Source organism: Papilio machaon, chromosome 16 (genome assembly GCF_912999745.1).
Source record: "Papilio machaon chromosome 16, ilPapMach1.1, whole genome shotgun sequence".
In the NCBI taxonomy this organism is placed as follows: domain Eukaryota; kingdom Metazoa; phylum Arthropoda; class Insecta; order Lepidoptera; family Papilionidae; genus Papilio; species Papilio machaon.
Genome location: NC_060001.1, coordinates 1,678,235 through 1,698,921, shown reverse-complemented (window position 1 = coordinate 1,698,921; position 20,687 = coordinate 1,678,235). Strand labels below are relative to the sequence as shown.

The 20,687-nt window shown below is 32.6% G+C and overlaps 1 protein-coding gene across 1 annotated transcript in view; it reads right to left on the bottom strand.

Annotated features, from left to right (window-relative positions):
* LOC106715769 (putative phosphatidate phosphatase) overlaps positions 1 to 20,687 on the bottom strand; it is a 60,031-nt gene that overhangs the window by 26,236 nt on the left and 13,108 nt on the right. The window contains exons 2-3 of the mRNA XM_014509119.2: positions 13,551 to 13,702; positions 3,910 to 4,107 (exon numbers count right to left, since the gene is read on the bottom strand). Of these exons, the coding sequence (XP_014364605.1) occupies positions 3,910 to 4,107; positions 13,551 to 13,702 (350 nt within the window). The remainder of the gene's footprint in view (positions 1 to 3,909; positions 4,108 to 13,550; positions 13,703 to 20,687) is intronic.

Here is a 20,687-nt window from a genome sequence, read left to right as displayed (position 1 = left end):
GAGTTCGATAAGTCAGACGTCCTTCGCTTTTCCAATAAATGTAAAATTTTACTAATATTATAAATGCGAAAGTTTAGATGGATAAATGAATATTAGTTACTACGTTTCTTCAGAGCCATGCGGATGTCGCTGAAATTTGCCATAGATATAGTACATTGTCTGGAAAAACATAAAGGCCTAATTGCCTAAGTTTTTTTTTATAATTCAGCGCGAACTGAGCCGTGGAAAAAAGCTCGTGATTCATAACTGTATTTAAGATTAAAACTGTTGCGAATATTGGCAAATTGTTCAAACTTGTGACTATAATAATTTTAGGACACTAAATAAATTATAGTGGCAACAGAAAACAAAAGAATAAAAGTGTTTAAAAACGCTGTAGACATACTGAATATTATCTAGTCTATAACCGAGGTCACCACGGCATAGTAACACAGTGAAATTTAGCGAATTTGTTGCTTTAGGTAATTTATTAGGTATTTTACAGTGGTAGATCCCGCAACAACAATATTTGTTGGGTGCACGAATTGGCCGGGTCGACCGGTGCAATACCACGACCACACAGAAGACAGACGTGAAGTGGAGGCAATTCCGCGTTTCGTCTGATGAGTGTGGTACCGGAGGCCTAATTTTAGTCCTCTTTCCCTTCCCACCCTTTTCTTATTAGGAAAGGATGGGAAGGGGAAGTGGATTAGACGGAAGAGGGGACGCATAATAAGGAGAAATATCCTCTTTCTGTGCGTCCCCTTCTCCGTTGATTAAAGGTAGGCAACGCATCTGCATTTGCGGATGTCTATGGGCAACGGTCGCCTCGCCATTGCGGCGAATCCAGGTGGCCGTTTGCTCGTTTGCCATCATTTGATATATAAAAAAAAAAAATATTTAAAGAAAAAAAAGTTAACCGTCACAGTATCATTAAAATTCCATTTCCAAGCCAAGGTTATGACGAATTGATTACACGTAACATGTTACCGACATTCAAAAGAAACGCAAAAGCGATTTGTTTTGGCGTATGTCAGTTCTGAAGATATTTAACTTCTGTCATTATAATAAAAGTTTATTTCAGACGTACGATTGTAGGTATTAGCTCAATTACGCAGTAAACCAGAAAATATAGTTTATTAATCATTACTAAATGAGATATTTTCCGACACATTATTTCATAATCCACGCAAAACACCCATTAACGATCATTTAAAAGGAACAAGCGCTAATGAAAATTCAAACCGGTATATCCTCAGGCTTTAGGGTGTTCGTGCTTTGAAAGGGACTGCGGGGTTCTTTGTCCGCGACGCATGAGCTCAAAAGGGGACGGAGCACTGAAAGAGGATTGATTGACAGAGTAATAGTAGAGGCCAGCGCTCTCGCTGTCTCTATAGGGCCCTGAGGGTGTATTGTTAGAGTTGAAACACCTCGACCACGTTGGAATCTTGTCAATGCAATTTGCTAAAAGGGCCCTGTAAAATGGAACAGAACTGTTTTTTATTATTTTTTGTATTCGACTAATCTAATAATTTGCCACTTAAAAACTTAAAATAAAGCTATGTTTAAAGGTTTACTTTTGTTTAATTTACATTAATCGTCTATTCTAAGTAATTTTTCTTTACATCAATCGTTAACTAATAGAAAATTATGAATTAAATTCTATTAAATAGTCTTAATTATTTTCTATGGATATAAAACCGTGTAAAGTTAGTTTTAAAAACCCGGAAAACATCTAGTAAAATATTTACAGCGATATTATTATTTACAATTTCCTTAAAACATCAAAAAATTTAATCTATTATAATTCAGCATTTACTAGTCGAATGGCGAGCTCCCATTTCCGACTATAAAATCCACTACAAGTAATAAAAGAGATTAGGGAAGTTTCGTCATAAAAGTTTAGATGCGAAATAAAAACCACTAGATCATCTCAATTTTTTTTTAAGTTTCGATAAAACTCACTTTTCTTCGTATAAAAATAAAAACCAAAACAAAAGACAGAAAACCATTGCAAAGAGAATAAATGAAGGCTTGACTACTTTTTACAATGCGCACTTAATGCAAGGCAATTTAGAGCAATTACCTCAATGTTTAACGAAAGAATTTACACTCACAATTACTAAAGCATTAATAAAATTATTTTCTTGCACGTTGTCTCCTTATTATATATAATTGGTTTGCTTTATAATAAAGTGTATAAAAAGATGTATCTATTTATATGAACGAGCAACAATAAAATATACAGAAATATGTTTGCACTAATAAATAAATAGGTCAGTGTTTCATTTTGATTAACACGTCTTTAACCAATACATCATGATGCGCAAACATTTGATCAAATATTTGTCAAACAAATTGTCAATATTGTATTAAAACATTCACCGAAGTCAAATTGCGTGACGAATGGTCTAGTCTAGTTTATTTTTAAACACACTGCTTTGAGGTTATATCTATATATAACTAGCTTTGTTCCGCGACTCTGTCCGCGAGGAATAAAAAATAGAAAATGGGGTAAAAATTATCCTATATCCGTTTCCTGGTTCTAAGCTACCTGCCCATCAGTTTTCAGTCAAATCGATTCAGCCGTTCTTGAGTTATAAATAGTGTAACTAACACGACTTTCTTTTATATATAGGTATATAAGATATAGATTTTGGTTGTTGCTTATTGCTAGAGCAGTCCGTCTTTATGAATGAGGTACTTGTTAAGACAATTTATGCAATAGCTCGAATACTGTGACACGAATGCTAATTGGATAAATAAATGATTACAATAATTCTGTTTACGATGTGTCCTAGCTTTGCTGTAGACAGGAATTCGTATTAATTACAAATAGTTTACTATCCGTAAGTCGTAATATATTAGCTACTAATTTAATATTCTTTAAGCAACCACGAATACCAGACATAAAATACAAGTACTAAGATGAATTTTAACTATTTTTTGCACGTCATGCCCACCCAGATTTGCTTTAATAAATTCATCGTTCGATAGAAGACTTTTATTGGGTATCTCCTGAAAGATAATCTGATGAATAAAAAATGATTGTTAACAAATGGCTAACTACCAAAAACTTACTTACTTACAGTACTTACTGTAATTTTACTTTAAAAGTTAATACATGTAAGTTTGTATTGTAAAATCATAACGGAGTTAAACACTTATAAAGATTTATTCGATTGTAACATTTCAACGCAGATTATCGCAAGCTATGAAATAACATTTCATAATCATGTAATAGTCTCTCGCATTTATAGCTCGTTTCCTTCAAAGAATTATTGCAAATACTTTACACGACTTATTGCTCAAACGCGAAAGCAATGTCGAATCAATTAAAGTATTGAAATACATAAAAAAATTACACATTTATCGTTACTTCGATTTAGAAATGTGATTATTAGAGTATTCGGTTTTCTACACTAGTTAAATAAAAAACGTAACCACTTAATCAAAATAATTAATATCAGATTATAAATGGTTAATTCTCAGTAATCAATGCAATGAGCTGTGGGAAACCGTGCGATGGTTGCTAATTCGTTAATACGACCTGTTTAAAACGTGTGCAAACGGCACTTATTAGACACCAGATACCAATTCGTATCCTATGCAAGCACAATTTTATACGAGGAATCCTAGTATATCATAGCATTTTATACAAGAAATTCGTAAGTTAATTTTCATAATTCATGAACAATATATTAGTGCACTATATATAACAATATTATAGTAAGTATATACTTGGTAATTTAGTACTGAAATATTTCATCCTGATAAACATATTTTTTCTTTTTTTTTCTATGAAAATTCACATTTTCTTTTAATTAATATTTTCTGGCCTGGATACTAGTCCTTTTGCCCGTAGTCTATATTTTATGAAAATTCACGACTCGTATGACGCCATAGCATAAAAAAGTTAAAAATACTCACATTAAAGAAATGCGGTCGCAGTCTCCCGATGGTGTATTTAGCGACATCTGTTGTCAGCTGCTGACAAGCACAGCCGAAGAGGAACACGCCCACCACTTTGTACACCTCCCAAAGCCAGGCTGGCAGCTCTCGACCTAGCACGTTGCGGGATCGACCGCCTTTGTAGTCCCGAAGACGTATCCATTCCGTTAACACCATCTATAATACAAATAATAGATTATTAAAAAATAAACTATGAATGTCACATTCCAGGACATCTCGTTTTTTGAAACCGGACAAAACGTTTAAATTTACGTTTTAATTCTTACAATTAAAATTAAATAAATAATTTATTTTACATTTTAATACAACTGATGCCTTATTATTTTCTTTTTCATATAAGTATGCTAAAAATAGTTTACGAATGGCCGTTTACACGTTTTGCACCTTAAAATATAATTTAAAAAAACTAAATAATTCGTTATCAGTTTAGTATTCATTCATACGTTTAATTCCTATGAAATTAAATTGTAAAGTAAATTCAACCAACATCCATTCCTGGCTGAATACAAAGTAGTATCGCAAATCAACAACATAAAAAATCAATACTTACGAAAGACATACGACCTCCGCGATTCGCCAACATAATGCGCAAACTACGTGCTCGACATAATACATCGGCAATGTAATGTCGGCAAAACAAAATTATACAAAAACATTGCAACATTACGTGCGTAAATGCAAAATTCAAACTTGAACAGGAAGAAAGGGGTTAAGTTTCTGTTCGTCTATCGTCTAATAATAAACTGCTCTTTGTAACATAATAATTTGCTTTTCAACTTTAGATCGCGGTATACATTTAACATTATAAAGTAGAATTAACTTCACAGAGTTAGCTCTAACAACAAATCTAAAACCTAGGATCGTAATATTTTACGGCTTCTTCCTATTAAAAAAAAAAGAAACTTAAAGCCTGTAACTGGTTAAAACTAAATCTTTAAAATTGACCCGAATGCACATAAAAATGCAGTTTAATAGGGCGTTATAACAGTTATAATTTAATTAGCGTTGCAAGTAGCAGCCTTGTGTGCGGGGTCGCGGGTAGACCGTGCACCGCATAAAACACACGATACATATTTACGTGCACTAAAATAATGAGTTTTCACTGCTGAAAATCATGTATTAAAACATAATGTCATATCATATTCTTCGGTAAAATAATATAAAAAAAGGTCGTGCCTTGAAGCGTGAATACAAACTAATAGGGTGCAAACGACGTGATAAGATGTGTAAACACGTTCGCCAGTTAGCGTGTTCTCTAACAAGCTGTAACGAGAAGAATTTACATAGGAAATGTTCAACACCAAGTATCACCACCCGACGCTAGGACATTGACAGAGACCACCGATTTCAATACTTTACGCGTCCACGTCACTAACAGACTTGTAAATGTGAATGTTTGGATGTACTATGGAATATTGTATCTCGTCAAATACTTTCTGGAATAAATGATCTAAAATTTCAACGATTTAAAGCATTTTAAAAACAATTCAAACTTTTTTTCACAGATCTATGATATCAAAGGAACTTATAGACACATTTTTAAAAACAGTTTTTTTATTTTTTATTACGTTGTAGTAAGTTTTTTGTTATTATTATTCGCTAACTATTGTAAAATGATTACGATATCTGAAACAGTTCAATCTATAAATTTACCTACAGATTCGCTCCATGTATCCAGCGATGACGGATGGAGTGAAGATTCTATAGAAGTGGCGTGGTATTCGAAATCTACCATAACACGAGACGTTCACGCACTCATTGACATTTATGTTGATATACGTGCGTGTATCTGAGATAAGACCAGCATAGCAACATAATTTTCTTTATGTTACTTTTTTAAGAAAGTTAACTGAAGACGTCTATTATGTTGTATAGTATAATGTTTTTCAATAACTACACATCTATAGATAAAACTGTGTAGATTTTGATACAGTTGTTCTCGTTGACAATAAATGATTTTTAACTATTGTTACGATTAAGTTGTATGCTAACCTGACGAAATCTAATATTAATCCAATTCTATTGAAGTATAACTGAGGATACGTGATTAAAGTCATTGTAAATTTTAAAGATAATAATATAATAGTCATAATAAAATCTGTAGAATCAATTTAATTCATGGAAATTATATTATCTTTAGTGAAGATATCTCAATGGTACACACCTCACCCATATCTTATCTGGACATCTTATATATATAAAATCTGATATAATATCTACGTTCGTAGGAAATAATTCAGACATTCTTTTTAAATACATGACATGGAAATTAGTAAGTTTTCCTAATTATTAAACCATCTCGTAAAGTTATCAAAAATGTAAAATAATAGTATTTGATAATTAACTTATAGCCGTTCGACTGACTTGATATTTTACACAAACATCAACAATGGACTTAAATTTGTTCTGAATATGTTTAGTAGGATAACAAGAACAAAGTCACTACAAGTTAAAAATTAAGGTCAGCTTTAATTAGCAAATCGATTAAACTTTTGTGAGACATTATTTTAAACTAATTATACAACTTGCGTTGCTTGTTACTCTTATCACAATTATCGCATATACAATTAATTACTTACAGAGACTGTACAATTCTATAAACCAAATGTACAATAAGTTTTATATTCTATATACCTCAGATACTATGTACATTTTATGAAGCAATAAACGTAATGGAATGAATACTTCATCCTTCGTTTTACATCGCTTGTTTACCTTTGATGTTATTCTGTATACCGCAGTCCATGATTATTTACTGTTGCGGTTAATCTTAATGTTGAATCGTATTTCAGAGAGTGTCTAGATTTTATTGATTTACATCTTTTGGTTCTCATTCGTCTTATCGTATTGGAACGTAAAGTTTTATTGACATCTACATTACATGTAAAAATACACATTTATTTCGCTTAATAGATGCAATTATGACATTACTATTATACAAATTTGGTATAATTCTGGTATACGTCTAGTACTTTTTACTTCAGTGGACCTAGCACGAATATTTGTGACAATCGTCATCGTATCGACATCGACAAAATTATTAAAATTTGTACAGAAATATCACACTGATTTTGAAACAATTGACGATGACTATACGAAGACGATTGTCACAAATATTCGTGCTAGACTCATAATTTGCAAATCCTTATACAGGTGTTTTATTAAATTTAATATGAAGTTACTTTTTTAATTTAAGGGATACACAAATTAAAATGTAAAACAAAAGCCAATCGAAAATGTCTTCATCAAAATAAAACTGCTTCAAACTTATTAATTTTATTTACAAAATAACCTTGTTTATAAACATCGTGAAGTATGCGTTACAGTTGTAATGATGTTTTTGCTGTGAATACCAACCGAGTAATAGAATGTAAACGCCGTAGGATGTAAAGATATATGATACGCTTTCTTTCCGTTCTCATTTGAATGTGTTTGAATAATGAATTATTATCTTATAACTAGTGTAAAGACATCACCTACTAGCATTTGGCCACGATTTCGTCCGTGCGGAATTAAAAAAAAAAACTATAATATAGCCTCTGGCACCCGGGGTTAGTGTAGCATCCCAACAGTGAAAGTTTTTTGCAAGCAAAAAAACAAACAGTCAAATGTTTCCGCTTTATTTTAGCAGTAGATAACATGAGAGTACTTAAGCCATCCACCTTAGTCTCACCATTATCTACACTAAAATTTGGACTACTGTAATAGTAAAAAGAAAAACTAAAAAAAAGTAAATGTAAAAAATAACAGGAACTTAAATTAATCGATGTATGAAATACAATATTTACAATCACTTAGTAAATTCGAAGTAAATCAATTGGTCTAGCACCAGTCTGCATATATCTGAGATCAAAAGACTGTTACAAGTTAAATCGTGTCTAGTCAGTGGTTAAATGTCATTGCAGACAGAAATACATTTCACAAGGAACATTTGACCTACATAAATAACCGCACTACATTCTAAAGCAAGTCAAGTATTTCGAATGGAACCATTCAGTTACGTATCCGCTTCATAATCATAACTAGGATCAATTATCACAACAAGCGTTTCACCACATATTCACAAATGTAAAATTCTTCCAAACTCCAATTAGGGCTTACACCTAAATGTAAATTATAAAGCAAGAAGAAACATTCAAACAGACTTTCATAGACACAGCAAAAGACAATACCATCGACTTCATTACTTCTGTTAGCACAATAAAAAATTCGTAATAACCTCACATACGCTACAGATGAAAATCTTGGCTGTAAAAATGACGTTAATTATCAAACAGGGCCTATAGAGAGAAATAGAGGGATAAAGAGTGAGAGAAAAGATAAAGTTCCGATTAGAAAAGATTAACAACGTCATTTGTTTCGTATCAGCAATTTCAGAATTTGGAATGCCATTATTTATAATTATTAACAGCTGATGCTATCAAAAGTGGTACGGTTAAGAATGTTGAACATTTGACGTGTTATAATAACAAATCAAGTAGAATGAAGATGTTTATCTTATAAGAAATATTACAAACACAAACATGCTTAAACTAATAAATATACAAGAGATAATTAAAATTATGTAAGCAAAGCAACATAAAACGATGCACGTGCGCGTGCGTCGTAAACGCGGCGAGAATAGTTCACAATCTCACTTTAATGATCGTAAACGTCACATATAAGAAGAGGCACTGAATTAAAAATTAAAAATAATGTTACAGATCAGAGACTAAAACATATAAAGCCAAATGTTTTTTGTTCTATAAAATTATTTTGTGTTTAAGACTAGAGAAAAACTGCACACAAATTAGTAGTGTGGCAACCTTAGGGTTGCAGTGACACACTCTTTATTTTTAATCTATGTTTTGTTAGCAGTAGAAAAATTAATATCATGTAATAAGTAGGTAGCTTAAGAAAATTGCTGGTAATATATGTATTAGTAAAATATTAAATGATTTTTATTTATTAAAAGTGTGTAATATTAAGAGAACATACAAAATAGTACAAGTAGCAAGTAATTCAATTAGAATAGATTCCTAGGTGATGCAGTTAAAGAGATACAAATACCAAAACAAAGAATATCACGTTTTCAAAATAACTTTCAACCAATTTTTTTCATAGTGTTCACCGAAAATAAAAGTATTTCATGAGATAAGTTAAAATATACTATTCGTTAACTTAGTATTAATTGAATTAAATACAGAATAATAAGAGACATAAAATTACGACGGAAACAAATATATCTACAGAAGACATTGAAAAGACGGTCGATAAACAAAATTTATGAACACCTTCAGAAAAGAAACTGCAACAGACAAATCACTACAAAGTATCCAACAAAGCTCGTATCGTACTTAGGATTGTAGAGAGGAAATATTCCATGGTAGGAAACGATAAGATTCGCTCTATTTATAGAGGTCTTGCGGAAAAGCATACAGAAATAGAAAATATATGACCCGCATGCGTCCGGATGCTAAATATAGATTACGAGGCGGCAATGACACGGTTACAATACTCAACCGATATGTTAACGTAAACTGTTTAGATTACCATCAATTGAATTTGTTTGGAAAGTCTTAATGGTTTTTAGCGAATAATGAACCACTTTCGATGATGCAATGAACTGATTAATGTTTATATGGGATTGCTCAACTAGACAAGTATTTCACGTTATAAAAAGCTTAACATTGTTCCAAAATCTAACATGAAAATAGTTTACTAATGTTGTAGGAATTTTTTGGATGCATTTAATCTTTCAACGTCAATATTAAATAACTTTATCTTGTATCTAACGTAAAATAACAATAAAACTAAGCTTCAAGATGCAACAAAATCTAAAACAAACACAAGTATACCGTAAGGCGCCAGTTATATTACGAAATCTCGACTTCTCTCAGCGGACGTCACAATAGATAAAGTTAAAATCCCTAGCTTTGTTTACTACACCGCAAAGGTAGATAGTCCAGACAAACAGGTAAATGGAAAGCAAATATTAGTGTAGATTACTATCTGTGCCGTGATGATAATAGGGTATTTATGGCCGTGAGAGTAAAAATTTTCGTTAAAAGAAAAGTCAACATTTACTTGAAGGGATTGAAGAGAAATAGAAAGTCAATTGCTGACGTTACATAGATATGAATATCAGTTAGAAAAAAAAGCTGCAAATATATACGTCTAAATATTTTACATACACCAGTAATGTTTCATGAAAATATCTTTCAAAATTTTATTTAACAAACACTACTAAAAATAAAAGCATCATATAACAAGACAAACGTATAAACGAAAAACTTTGGCGCTCCTAGTGTAATAGTAAAGAATTGCAGGGAATACTAGGCAATATGCCAAAGAGTTTCTTTGCCTCGGTCAAGGTCAGACAAAAAATAAATTGTAAACTAGCTGTGCCCGCGACTTCGTCCGCGTGAAGTACTGTTTCGGGGTTGCATTTTAATTATTTAGGCGTCTTATTTTACTTATACTTTTAAAAAATATTTAACTTACAAAACATTCACATAAACCTGACATATTTAAATACAAACTTTCATCCCCTATCCGCTATTTTGCACCCTTGAGAGTAAAACCTTTAAAAATTTTGAATGTCATATTTATATCAAATTAACAGCCTAAAAATACAATTTCAAGTATCTAACTCTAAAAATGACAATACTTCCATACAACTTTTCAGCCTGCCTTTGTAAGAGGCCTATGTCCTTTCTCAGCATCTAAACTATCGGTGTACCAAATTTCATTTAAATCGGTTCAGTAGTTTTATCCATACTTTCTTTGGTCTTCCTCTACCTTTATAGCCATTTTCCACTCCATATAGCCATCCACATTCAATCTCATTATTTTTTGGTTTATAATATGATCATCATCCCTCCGCATAACATGTTCAAAGCACGCTAACCTTCTTCTCCTCAATTTCTCGATAACTGGCGCTACTTTCACACTTCCTCTGATATAAATATTCTTAATTTTATCTTTTCTTGTCATACCACACATCCATCTTAGCATACATATCTCAGCGACATGCAATCTTCTTTCATCCGAAACTTTGGTGGCCCACCATTCAGAGCCGTACAATACGACAGGTCTTATGATCGACTTGTTGATCTGTCCCTTAAGCTTGAGTGGCATTCTTGGATTACAGGTCACACCGGTGACCTGTCGCTATTTCATCCAACCTGCATTTATTCGGCTTTTCACATCCCGGTCAACACCACCGTCGAATTGGACGAGTGAACCGATGTACTTAAAATCTTAAACTTGACGTAATATAATTAGCTGCTATATTTTCCAACTGACTAATAAAAGTTATAGTTGCATGTCTGGGAAAATAAAAGTGACTAATAACCTGTTTATCTACAGAGAAATCACCTGTTAAACCAGAAAATAAATACTAGAGAACTGATAATTATCTAAAGACTTAAAGAAATTTCTGGAAAAAAACTAACAAGCAAGAACAGTGAATTTTTAAACATCAAGTTTCGTAAAATATCTAACATTTTCCTTGAAAGTAGATACTTCTTAAAGCTTTACTGACAATAGATTTAAGTATCAAAAATAACTGTATCAGAAATCAACACGAAAAATATTCTTAGGAGTACAGACGAACCTGAATGAGTCCAAGGAACTCCGATATTTTTCTCGCTCATAGAGGTCTCTCTAACTAGAGTAGTGCAAAGTGCATTCTCTCCGAAGTGATTCCATAACGACCTTCAAAAATGAACAGAACTGACAATAACTTTCGATAAGTCGCACGTGTCGGTTCCTTACATTTTTGAAGTTCTTTATGGAATAGCTTCGAAGGGATTGCACTTTGTCTAAGACAGGTTCGACAGTATGTTTATCACGACCACTTATCAATCCGGTAATGTGAAAGCCCTTACCTCAATAGTATTTAAACTTGCCAAGAAATAGTTTCTTAAATACGTATTCAAGAACGGTGTTTTTAATTTAATTTATATGTCATCATTTACATATAAATGGGTCATTAATTTGAACGGTAATAAAAAAGATGAGGCGTTCCGTGGGATTTTGAGTGGATTGTATCTTACAATCTTTACTGTGACAAGGGCTCATCAATGTCAATTCTTAGATTGTGCCACTGATAATGATTTGAAAGGGAAATAATCGTAACCTATTCGATTTTATAGATACTGATTATACGATTCACATAAAGGAGTCAAGAATTTTTATTCCAACAAATTATTCAGCATTATCTCATTATCATTAAATTATAAAATTAATGATAGAATTCAACTTGTTTCCTTCTATCTATCATTAATAATACAACTTAGTTCTCTGTTACATATTCAAAGAAAGTATATCTAATATATAAAATTCTCATGTCACAGTTTTCGTCACCGTACTCCTCCGAAACGGCTTGACCGATTCTCATAAAATTTTGTGAGCATATTCAGTAGTTCGGAGAATCGGCCAACATCTATTTTTCATTTTTTTTTAACTACGCGCGGACGGAGTCGCGGGCGACAGCTAGTTATTTATAGGTTCTGAGATTAACATTAAATATAGCGTTGAAACAAAAAAAAAAACCCCGAAAAAAAAAAGATTTTAAAAAGATCATGCTTTTATTTACTTCACTAACATACTGACTACGGAGGTACTATAATACTTCATGTCATAGTAATCTTCACTGTTCTTACTATTCATAAAGGTACTTACTACGGAAGTACTGTCATACTATCATGTCTTAGTAATCCTCTAAACCTTGTCTAATCTTACAAAACCGACGAAAATCGGGTTAATATCGATAATAGTTACGATAAGAAACCAACAAAATGGTAGAGCAAACAGATAATTGTGATCGTGTTAAAGTAAATATTTGTACGCCCATGAACCCTTACACTGGTATGAAACATTCATGAAGTTAGAACCCCATTACTATAGCTTTGTGCATATTGTCGTCCCTCGCATTCTCTTTGAAAATAAAAGAGAAAAACATGTGCCAATACAAATATCATGACAGTCGAAACCCAGTTACGTTTACGCATGCAAAGAGGATTTGTCCCGACGTGTTCGAGCGAGGATAATGGATTTTAAAACATTCAAAGTCAATATTTTCTTTGATTTACATTTGACATGCCTTTTACTTAACTCTCCGGCATACAAATACTGTTTTATGTACTAGCTGTCGCCCGCGACTCCGTCCGAGCGGTATTAAAACAATAAGTTGCCTATGTGTTCTTCCAGACTATAATCTACATCTATGCTAAATTTCATTAAGATCCGATGAGCAGTTCTGGCAGCTCAAAAGGCAGCTGGGCAGATACTTTCAAACAAACATCCATCCAAACATTCGCATTTATAATTTTAGTAAGAAGTAAGATTTATAAACAAATATTGGAATACTAGAAGTCCTGGTAATACTAGGAAAAGTTTGTGTGTTTCTCGACAGGTTATAGTAACATTAACTATAGTCTTGATACAGTTGGCAAAATTATTTATGGTCTCTAGATTCGATGATCTTGTTGACACTTGGATTATCTCTTGGTAGACAGCGAAATAAAGCTTAGTTGAACTAGAGCAGCATATTCTCTTTCACGAAAACATAAATTTTCCAGTTGAACAAAATTAATGTAAGGAAAGTAAATTACCGTAAACACAGGTACACCAAGTCCGACGATGTACAGCATGACGTTAGTGACAGTGGAATCCTTGTAAGGATGCTTGAGAGACTCATCGTCGCAGAAGAAACCACGCTTGTACGGATCACCCCACAGGTAGAACGCAAGGATCATAAATCCAACTGAAACAAAAAAATAACCACATTTTAAAATCATAAAAAAGATGTAAATATTTGGTGAAAATTAATTTAATTTGTATACCATACATAACATATCTGCTCAATCAAAAAAAAGAGACGCTAGAGAGAAAACAGGTCAAGACACCCAATACATCCATCATAAGTAAACATACCTTAATAATAATAGTTTGTAAAAATAAATTATACGGCATACTACAAAATTAGGAAACACACCGTAAATCAAAGACCCAATCAATGTTACACCATTAGGATGTAAAAACAAGCAGGAATTTAAATTGTGATGTGGAGTTTATAACGACCCCTGAGGGAGAAAAAATAAACTATTGTTTTACGATACGTTACGACAAAAAACTATGGGCAAACTATGTCAAGGATAATAATAATAAATGGAAATGAAAGGCAAAAACAGTAAAAAGCAAAAAAGGAATCTTATATATATAAAAGAAAGTCGTGTTAGTGTAACACTATTTATAACTCAAGAACGGCTGAATCGATTTGACTGAAAATTGGTGGGCAGGTAGCTTAGAACCAGGAAACGGACATAGGATAGTTTTTACCCCGTTTCCTATTTTTTATTCCGCGCGGACGGAGTCGCGGGTAAAAGCTAGTTTTTAATAAAGTAAATCAGTGTTCCCGCCGCTCGTACAAACGTACAAATTAAATTGTTTAAACTTTCGTGAGACATCATAATTAATTAATTAAGAAACGGCTTAACTCACGTTTTGATCGTCCGGTGGCGGCACCGACTAGTTTCGGACCCATCGGGGGTCCATCTTCAGGGCGAGTGTTCAATTCGAGGACTTCGCGGACTGCGAGTGCAGTGCGAGACGCGACGCGACCGCGAAGTCCTCGAATTGAACACTCGCCCTGAAGATGGACCCCCGATGGGTCCGAAACTAGTCGGTGCCGCCACCGGACGATCAAAACGTGAGTTAAGCCGTTTCTTAATTAATTAAACGTACAAATATTAAAATATTTAAATAGATTAAAGGGAGAATTAAAATGTTAAAATAGAATTACCGACGCATAGTCTTATCCCTCCATTAGTAGTAAAGTAATAAAAGGCGGGTTTTAAGTATTTATTAAAAGCGTTGGGAGGCTATAAAATTTGAGAATTTTATTTGAATTTAACGGTATTGTTGTTAGCTTGAATCATAAAAAAGCTGTTAGAGTATTGTAGAATGTTTAAATTAAATTAAACAGTTTCTTCGATTTCCCTGTATTAAGAGTAATTTCCTATCTCAGGTTATAAAACATTTGTTTCGGAATTAATTTATGAGCTGGTTAAAAGGCGGTTATATATCAGAGGTTATATGTGATACGTGTACAGTCAAATATATAAATTAGCTTCCCACTGATTACTGACATAGCTAAAATCAATATTCGATGCGAAAATTATCCTAATTACTTTTAGGAGTGCAAATATTAATTGTTTATCCTCTGAATAGCAGATCAAGTTTCTTGAATGCTATTACGATTTATATCTCGGTTAATTATGAACCAAACGGATTAAAAATAAAATAATTACGGATCAGTAAAAAACGGTTTCAGATCGAATATTGGTTACGGCCGTGAATAGCATAAGCCCCTACACTTTACGGTCTATATTAAACGTGACCATGCCGTAATGCGGAAGGATAATTCTGCCCCAATTCCCCCTACGGCATTAGGAAGCGGAGCGTGACATGCGGCTTCAACATCTGCGTCAACCGACACCACTTGTACGAGTAATTGCATTCCAAATTTTTGTCATTAAAAAAAGGACAGCAGTACAACAGCAGAACTATGCAAGTACAGTAACCAAGTGTTTTCACCTACACAAATACATATTGTCATCCCTTTCATTTCGTAATGGGAAAGCTGAGATAACAGTATGTTTGTGTACTAGTCGGCAGGGTAATAAGAAGTAACACATATGTAAATAAATCTCCGTAAGTATTTTTTCTAAAAAAAATCGGTTTTTCGAAAAACGTGACGACTTGTTGTGGCTTGTCTTGAATGTAATTTGGGTATAAGTAGGTTTTATATTTTCTGACAGAACTAACGGACCAGATAAATTTATCGTACTACATTTCAGTTACCAGCTGTTTGCCGTCACCGCACCCGCGACGCAACAAAAGGAGTCGAGTTATTCGTGTCAAGAAAACGACGGATTTGTCTTCGTAGCTGCATCTCGTTAACTCAATGAGATGTGAGTCATTCACTGCTCAGAACACCTTACTTGTTGCTCTTTGCCTTTTTTAATCTATATATGTATCTATATATATAAAAGAAAGTCGTATTAGTTACACTACTTATAACTCAAGAACGGCTGAATCGATTTGACTGAAAATTGGTGGACAGGTAGCATAGAACCAGGAAACGGACATAGGATAATTTTTATCCCGTTATCTATTTTTTATTCCGCGCGGACGGAGTCGCGGGTAAAAGCTAGTTTTAAATAAAAACTGATTTGTTTAATATCGAAGCTTGGAAAATAATCAAGCGACTGCTTGCTCGTTTATCTGGTACAACTATAAGCTTACCAACACTGTGTTCCCATTAGTTAATATTCTTGACGATTGTATTGACACATATTGGCATATCTCACATTATCTTTGAAAAAAAAAACATAGACAACAATACAAATATCACTACAGTGGAAAGTTATAGTTACACGTTAGGTTTACTCGTCATATTGGAACACGTGCTGACTAGTAAATTGTGCCAATCAAACAGCGCACCGTTATACTCAGAACAAACAGAGTGACAAAATCTTGGTGGTAAGTATACACATCAGGGAGTCGAGAACGCGGTGTTGGAGATAATATGGCAAACATTAGCTTTCTCAACTGGCTGTCAATATTTTCTTATTGAAAAAATTACCACCAAATTGCAAGCTTGTTAATTACTCTATGACTTATAGACTCCAAAATAAAAGACAAATAAAAGACATTTTTGTGGACAACAAGCGGACATTCGCGTGCATTTGCATTATACTTTTGGTTAGGTATATTAAAACATTTATGTTTTGCATGCTACCTTGAAATGACTATTATGAGTCATCACATCACGTCTTAATTGGGTCATTGACCCTTCGCTCACGTTATCTAGCCGACGTAAGATCAGATTACGACCTCATATCAACTAAGATTTACTGTTGTTTTCTAAGTTTATGAACGTTGTTAAAATTCTTGATTTACAACATTGTTATGAACTATTCTTAGCCACAACTTCGTACCTTACGATTTCCTGCTATTTAAAATTAATTAAAAAATTCTATTAACTCACTTCTAGACATAATCTTGAAGCAGATAAATAACATTTTCGCCATTATCATGTCATAAATGTGACAGGAGATCAGCCTGTCACCGAACTAAAACCTACCTAACTACCTAAATATAAAATTATCCAATTGCTATTTTTGTTAGAATTGTACTACTCAGATATAAAATATATTTACTGTTTTTATCAATTGCAATTATTTCATCTCACAAGCACGGGTTTTCCATTGTTTGTACAGTCAAGGAAAAAAACGCCCGTATAATTAAAATATTGTTATACTTTATATAAAATAATTATGTAGATATTATTATTGATTTAAGATTTTTAATCAAATCGTCTCGGATAATATCAATACTAAAGAATTAGTGTTGCTAAAAGTTGAAATGATTATTATATTCTATTTGAGCTAAATGCTCCTATAGAGCGGGCTATACGAATTCTCAACATCATATCTAGGGTTATAGATATATTTAGTTGCAGCGAGCCGAAATTCACAGAGGCTGCCTATAGATGTGTGGAAGACGTTTGAATATTAAATTTATTGATTATTGATTAATAATATTGATGTGTAGTTACGCGTTGATATATTCTTGCACTGTTTATCTATGTATTTTTTTTGTTTTTTTTTATTTGCCATTGTTATGTGTTTTTACTGTTATTATAAATGTTATCGTGTAAACTAGTATGTATAGTGTCAAATTGGTTGCGTACTGTAAGGATGCTATGCAGTTGTTTTTAAATAAATAAATAAAAATTTTTTAACAGAAGCAACTTTGATTTTTCAATAACAAGATCTCTCTAGTCTGAGCATTCCCCTTTGTCAAATAAAAACGAACAATGATTGGTGATTTTCATATTTACTTCACCCCTGCGAAAAGTGGCAGAACTTATATAGTACAACAGAGGTTACTTGCCTAGTCCATTGCTCTATAGTCAAAGACTGAACGAATATGAACGACTACTGGACTAAAGACGCCTTAAATAAAGCAATAAAATAATTAATAGGGATATAAAAACTATTTATTACAGATAAAAATTACACTAAAGTTTAAAATAAGCCATTAACACTAATCATGATGACGTAAAAAAGTAGTATTATTTTGAAAATTTCTCATCTAATAATATTTATAACGATGCCTAATAAAACTGATAACTATGATTTAAGACAACTCCAAAACCTAAGCAATCAAATACAGAAAATTATTTAGGGAATATTTTAAAATTAAACTCTTAAGCGTAGAAAATAAGATTCAAGTTTGAAAAGGTGATAATATAATTAGAAGTACTCGTAATTTCAGATATCTATGATTTAACAAAAAAAAATTATGTAGGAAAAACTAATTGGTTAAATACATGTATATAAATAAATTCTGAAAAACAAGTTTAGTTTCAAGTAAAAGAAATTCCATTCTACATAACAAATTCACTAATCATTTAAACATGCTTGCGTTTACTTTCTTATATTTAAATCTGTCGCCCGCAACTCCGTCCGCGCAGAATTAAAAAAGTAACTTTTTCAGTAGCTATTAAGAAATTATTTAAAAATTAAAAACTTATTTATTTCAGGCTATGTTCTACATCCATACCAAATTTTATCGAATTCCGTTAAGCCGTTCGTAAATTATAAAAAAAAAACATCCATCCATCCATCCATCCATATAACTAAACTTTCGCATTTATATTATAAGTAAGAAATAAGATATTTTTTTAATCAATTAAGACATCAGCCATAGAAGGTTCGATAACATTATATGAAATAGTGAATCGGCCTATAGCCGGTTCCGACGCGACGTAAGAACTGAGGACTGAGGACCGGTTGGAAGGATGTCTTCGGTCAATAACTATTGCACAAATGTATTACGTTACAGTTCATCTAAACAAAAACTTATTTGTTACACACACAAATAAATAAACTCTAACATCTAACTAATAAAGATCAAAATGGCTTACTAATTTTTTGCGATGGAAATGAAATCTTTCATTGACAAGATTCTTTAGTTGTTTTTGTATTTAACAATAATAAATTATTAAAATATTTTCTTTTTTATATGTATAACTCGACAATTATCGTATGGTATCGTTCTTAAATTGTCTTATATAATTTCTGCCCATAAAAAGTTAATTAAGTATTTCAATAACCTTCTAAACTCTTAACATCCAAAAATAAAGACAAAACCAAATGCATATCGGAATTTTTATTAGTAACAACCTTAAAAAAAGCTATGGAGTCGCTCAAAGAATTCAATATTGAGAAGCGTTTGAAATTTCAAATCGTAAAGAAATATGTTTGATAAACGGTTAGTATTAGATATTGAATAATTATTCAAATGACCCGTCAAAACAAGAGTTACAATATACGTTTCGGGTTGCGTTGGCACGATAATAAAGATGGTTGTACGGTTTGTATGGCCCTCGAAGTAAAAAGAACGATTACTGCATGAATGGACGCGCTGTTTCCTCGACAACTAACGGGGTATTACGTACTGTGATAGCATTCGATTACTGATGGAGAATTTCACCGTCATGAAAACATTATGTCATCCCTCTCAGTCCCTTTGAATAAAACAGAGACAACATTATTATGTTTTAATATGAGTAGTAGCTGTAGAATATCATGGTAAAAGTTTTCTTAAGCCATGATCTATCATGTTTACGTCAACTTTAATCAATTATGATTAATTCTGAAAGCTTTTTATCAATAATTAATCATCTATTATATAGTATCGTTTTAAGCGATATCAAGGGGCACTAGTGATTAGTTGCCATCAGCACACGTAATGGACGCCTTGGTCATTTAATGCAGTCGATCCATTGACCCCACTCCTGCGGGATGCGAGTCCCTGCGTTTGTTTTTCAATATTATCGTCCAATAAAATAATAAACCAACGAATTCTGATGCGCACAGGCTTGTCGTAACTTTTTTTTGGGACTTGATATCACATGAACTTGAATTTCTATATCGATATAACATCTGCCGATGCAATAACATTTGATTTATTTGATTTTTACTACAGTATTTTAATTCTTACAAAATAGTTCCTACATATAATAAAACTGTAACCAAATATGGCAAAAATACAAATTACTGATTGATTATTAAATATTATAAGATTAAAATGATGTTTAAATTAATCCAATAAAATTAAAAATAACTCATACTGGATCACGAAACAAAATTAATATAACAATTTGCGTCAAACCGCTTACTGTTTACGGCACGCTTTCATAACGAGAGACTTTATTTATAACTTTAGAATTCCTTAGTATTTAAGAGGAAACTTACTCATTACTTTTGACTTCTTATGCTACAAGTTATCAATCAATGAAATCATTTGAACAATTATTGAAATCAACACGTAAAAGAAGCGAGTGGTTTAACCGCTAACGACAGAACAAAGGACTCCGTGTTAACGAATGTTTGAATACAATTAGTCGTTGGCCATCAGAGAGCATCGAGACCAGACTGCAACAAAGCCTTAGTGCAGTCGCACACGATTATTTGTACAACTGTCGCAAGACAAACGCGATAAAATCGCTTCACTGCCGCAGATCACGACTACGAATACTAAATATTCTTACGATTTTGCTTCGCGTTTATTATAACAAGATATAGAAACGATGTAGACTTGCGACTGTATTGATGCGACATTGCGTTTTAATCGATTTGAGGCGATCTTCCAGGTTGCATATCAGGGTTGCTACA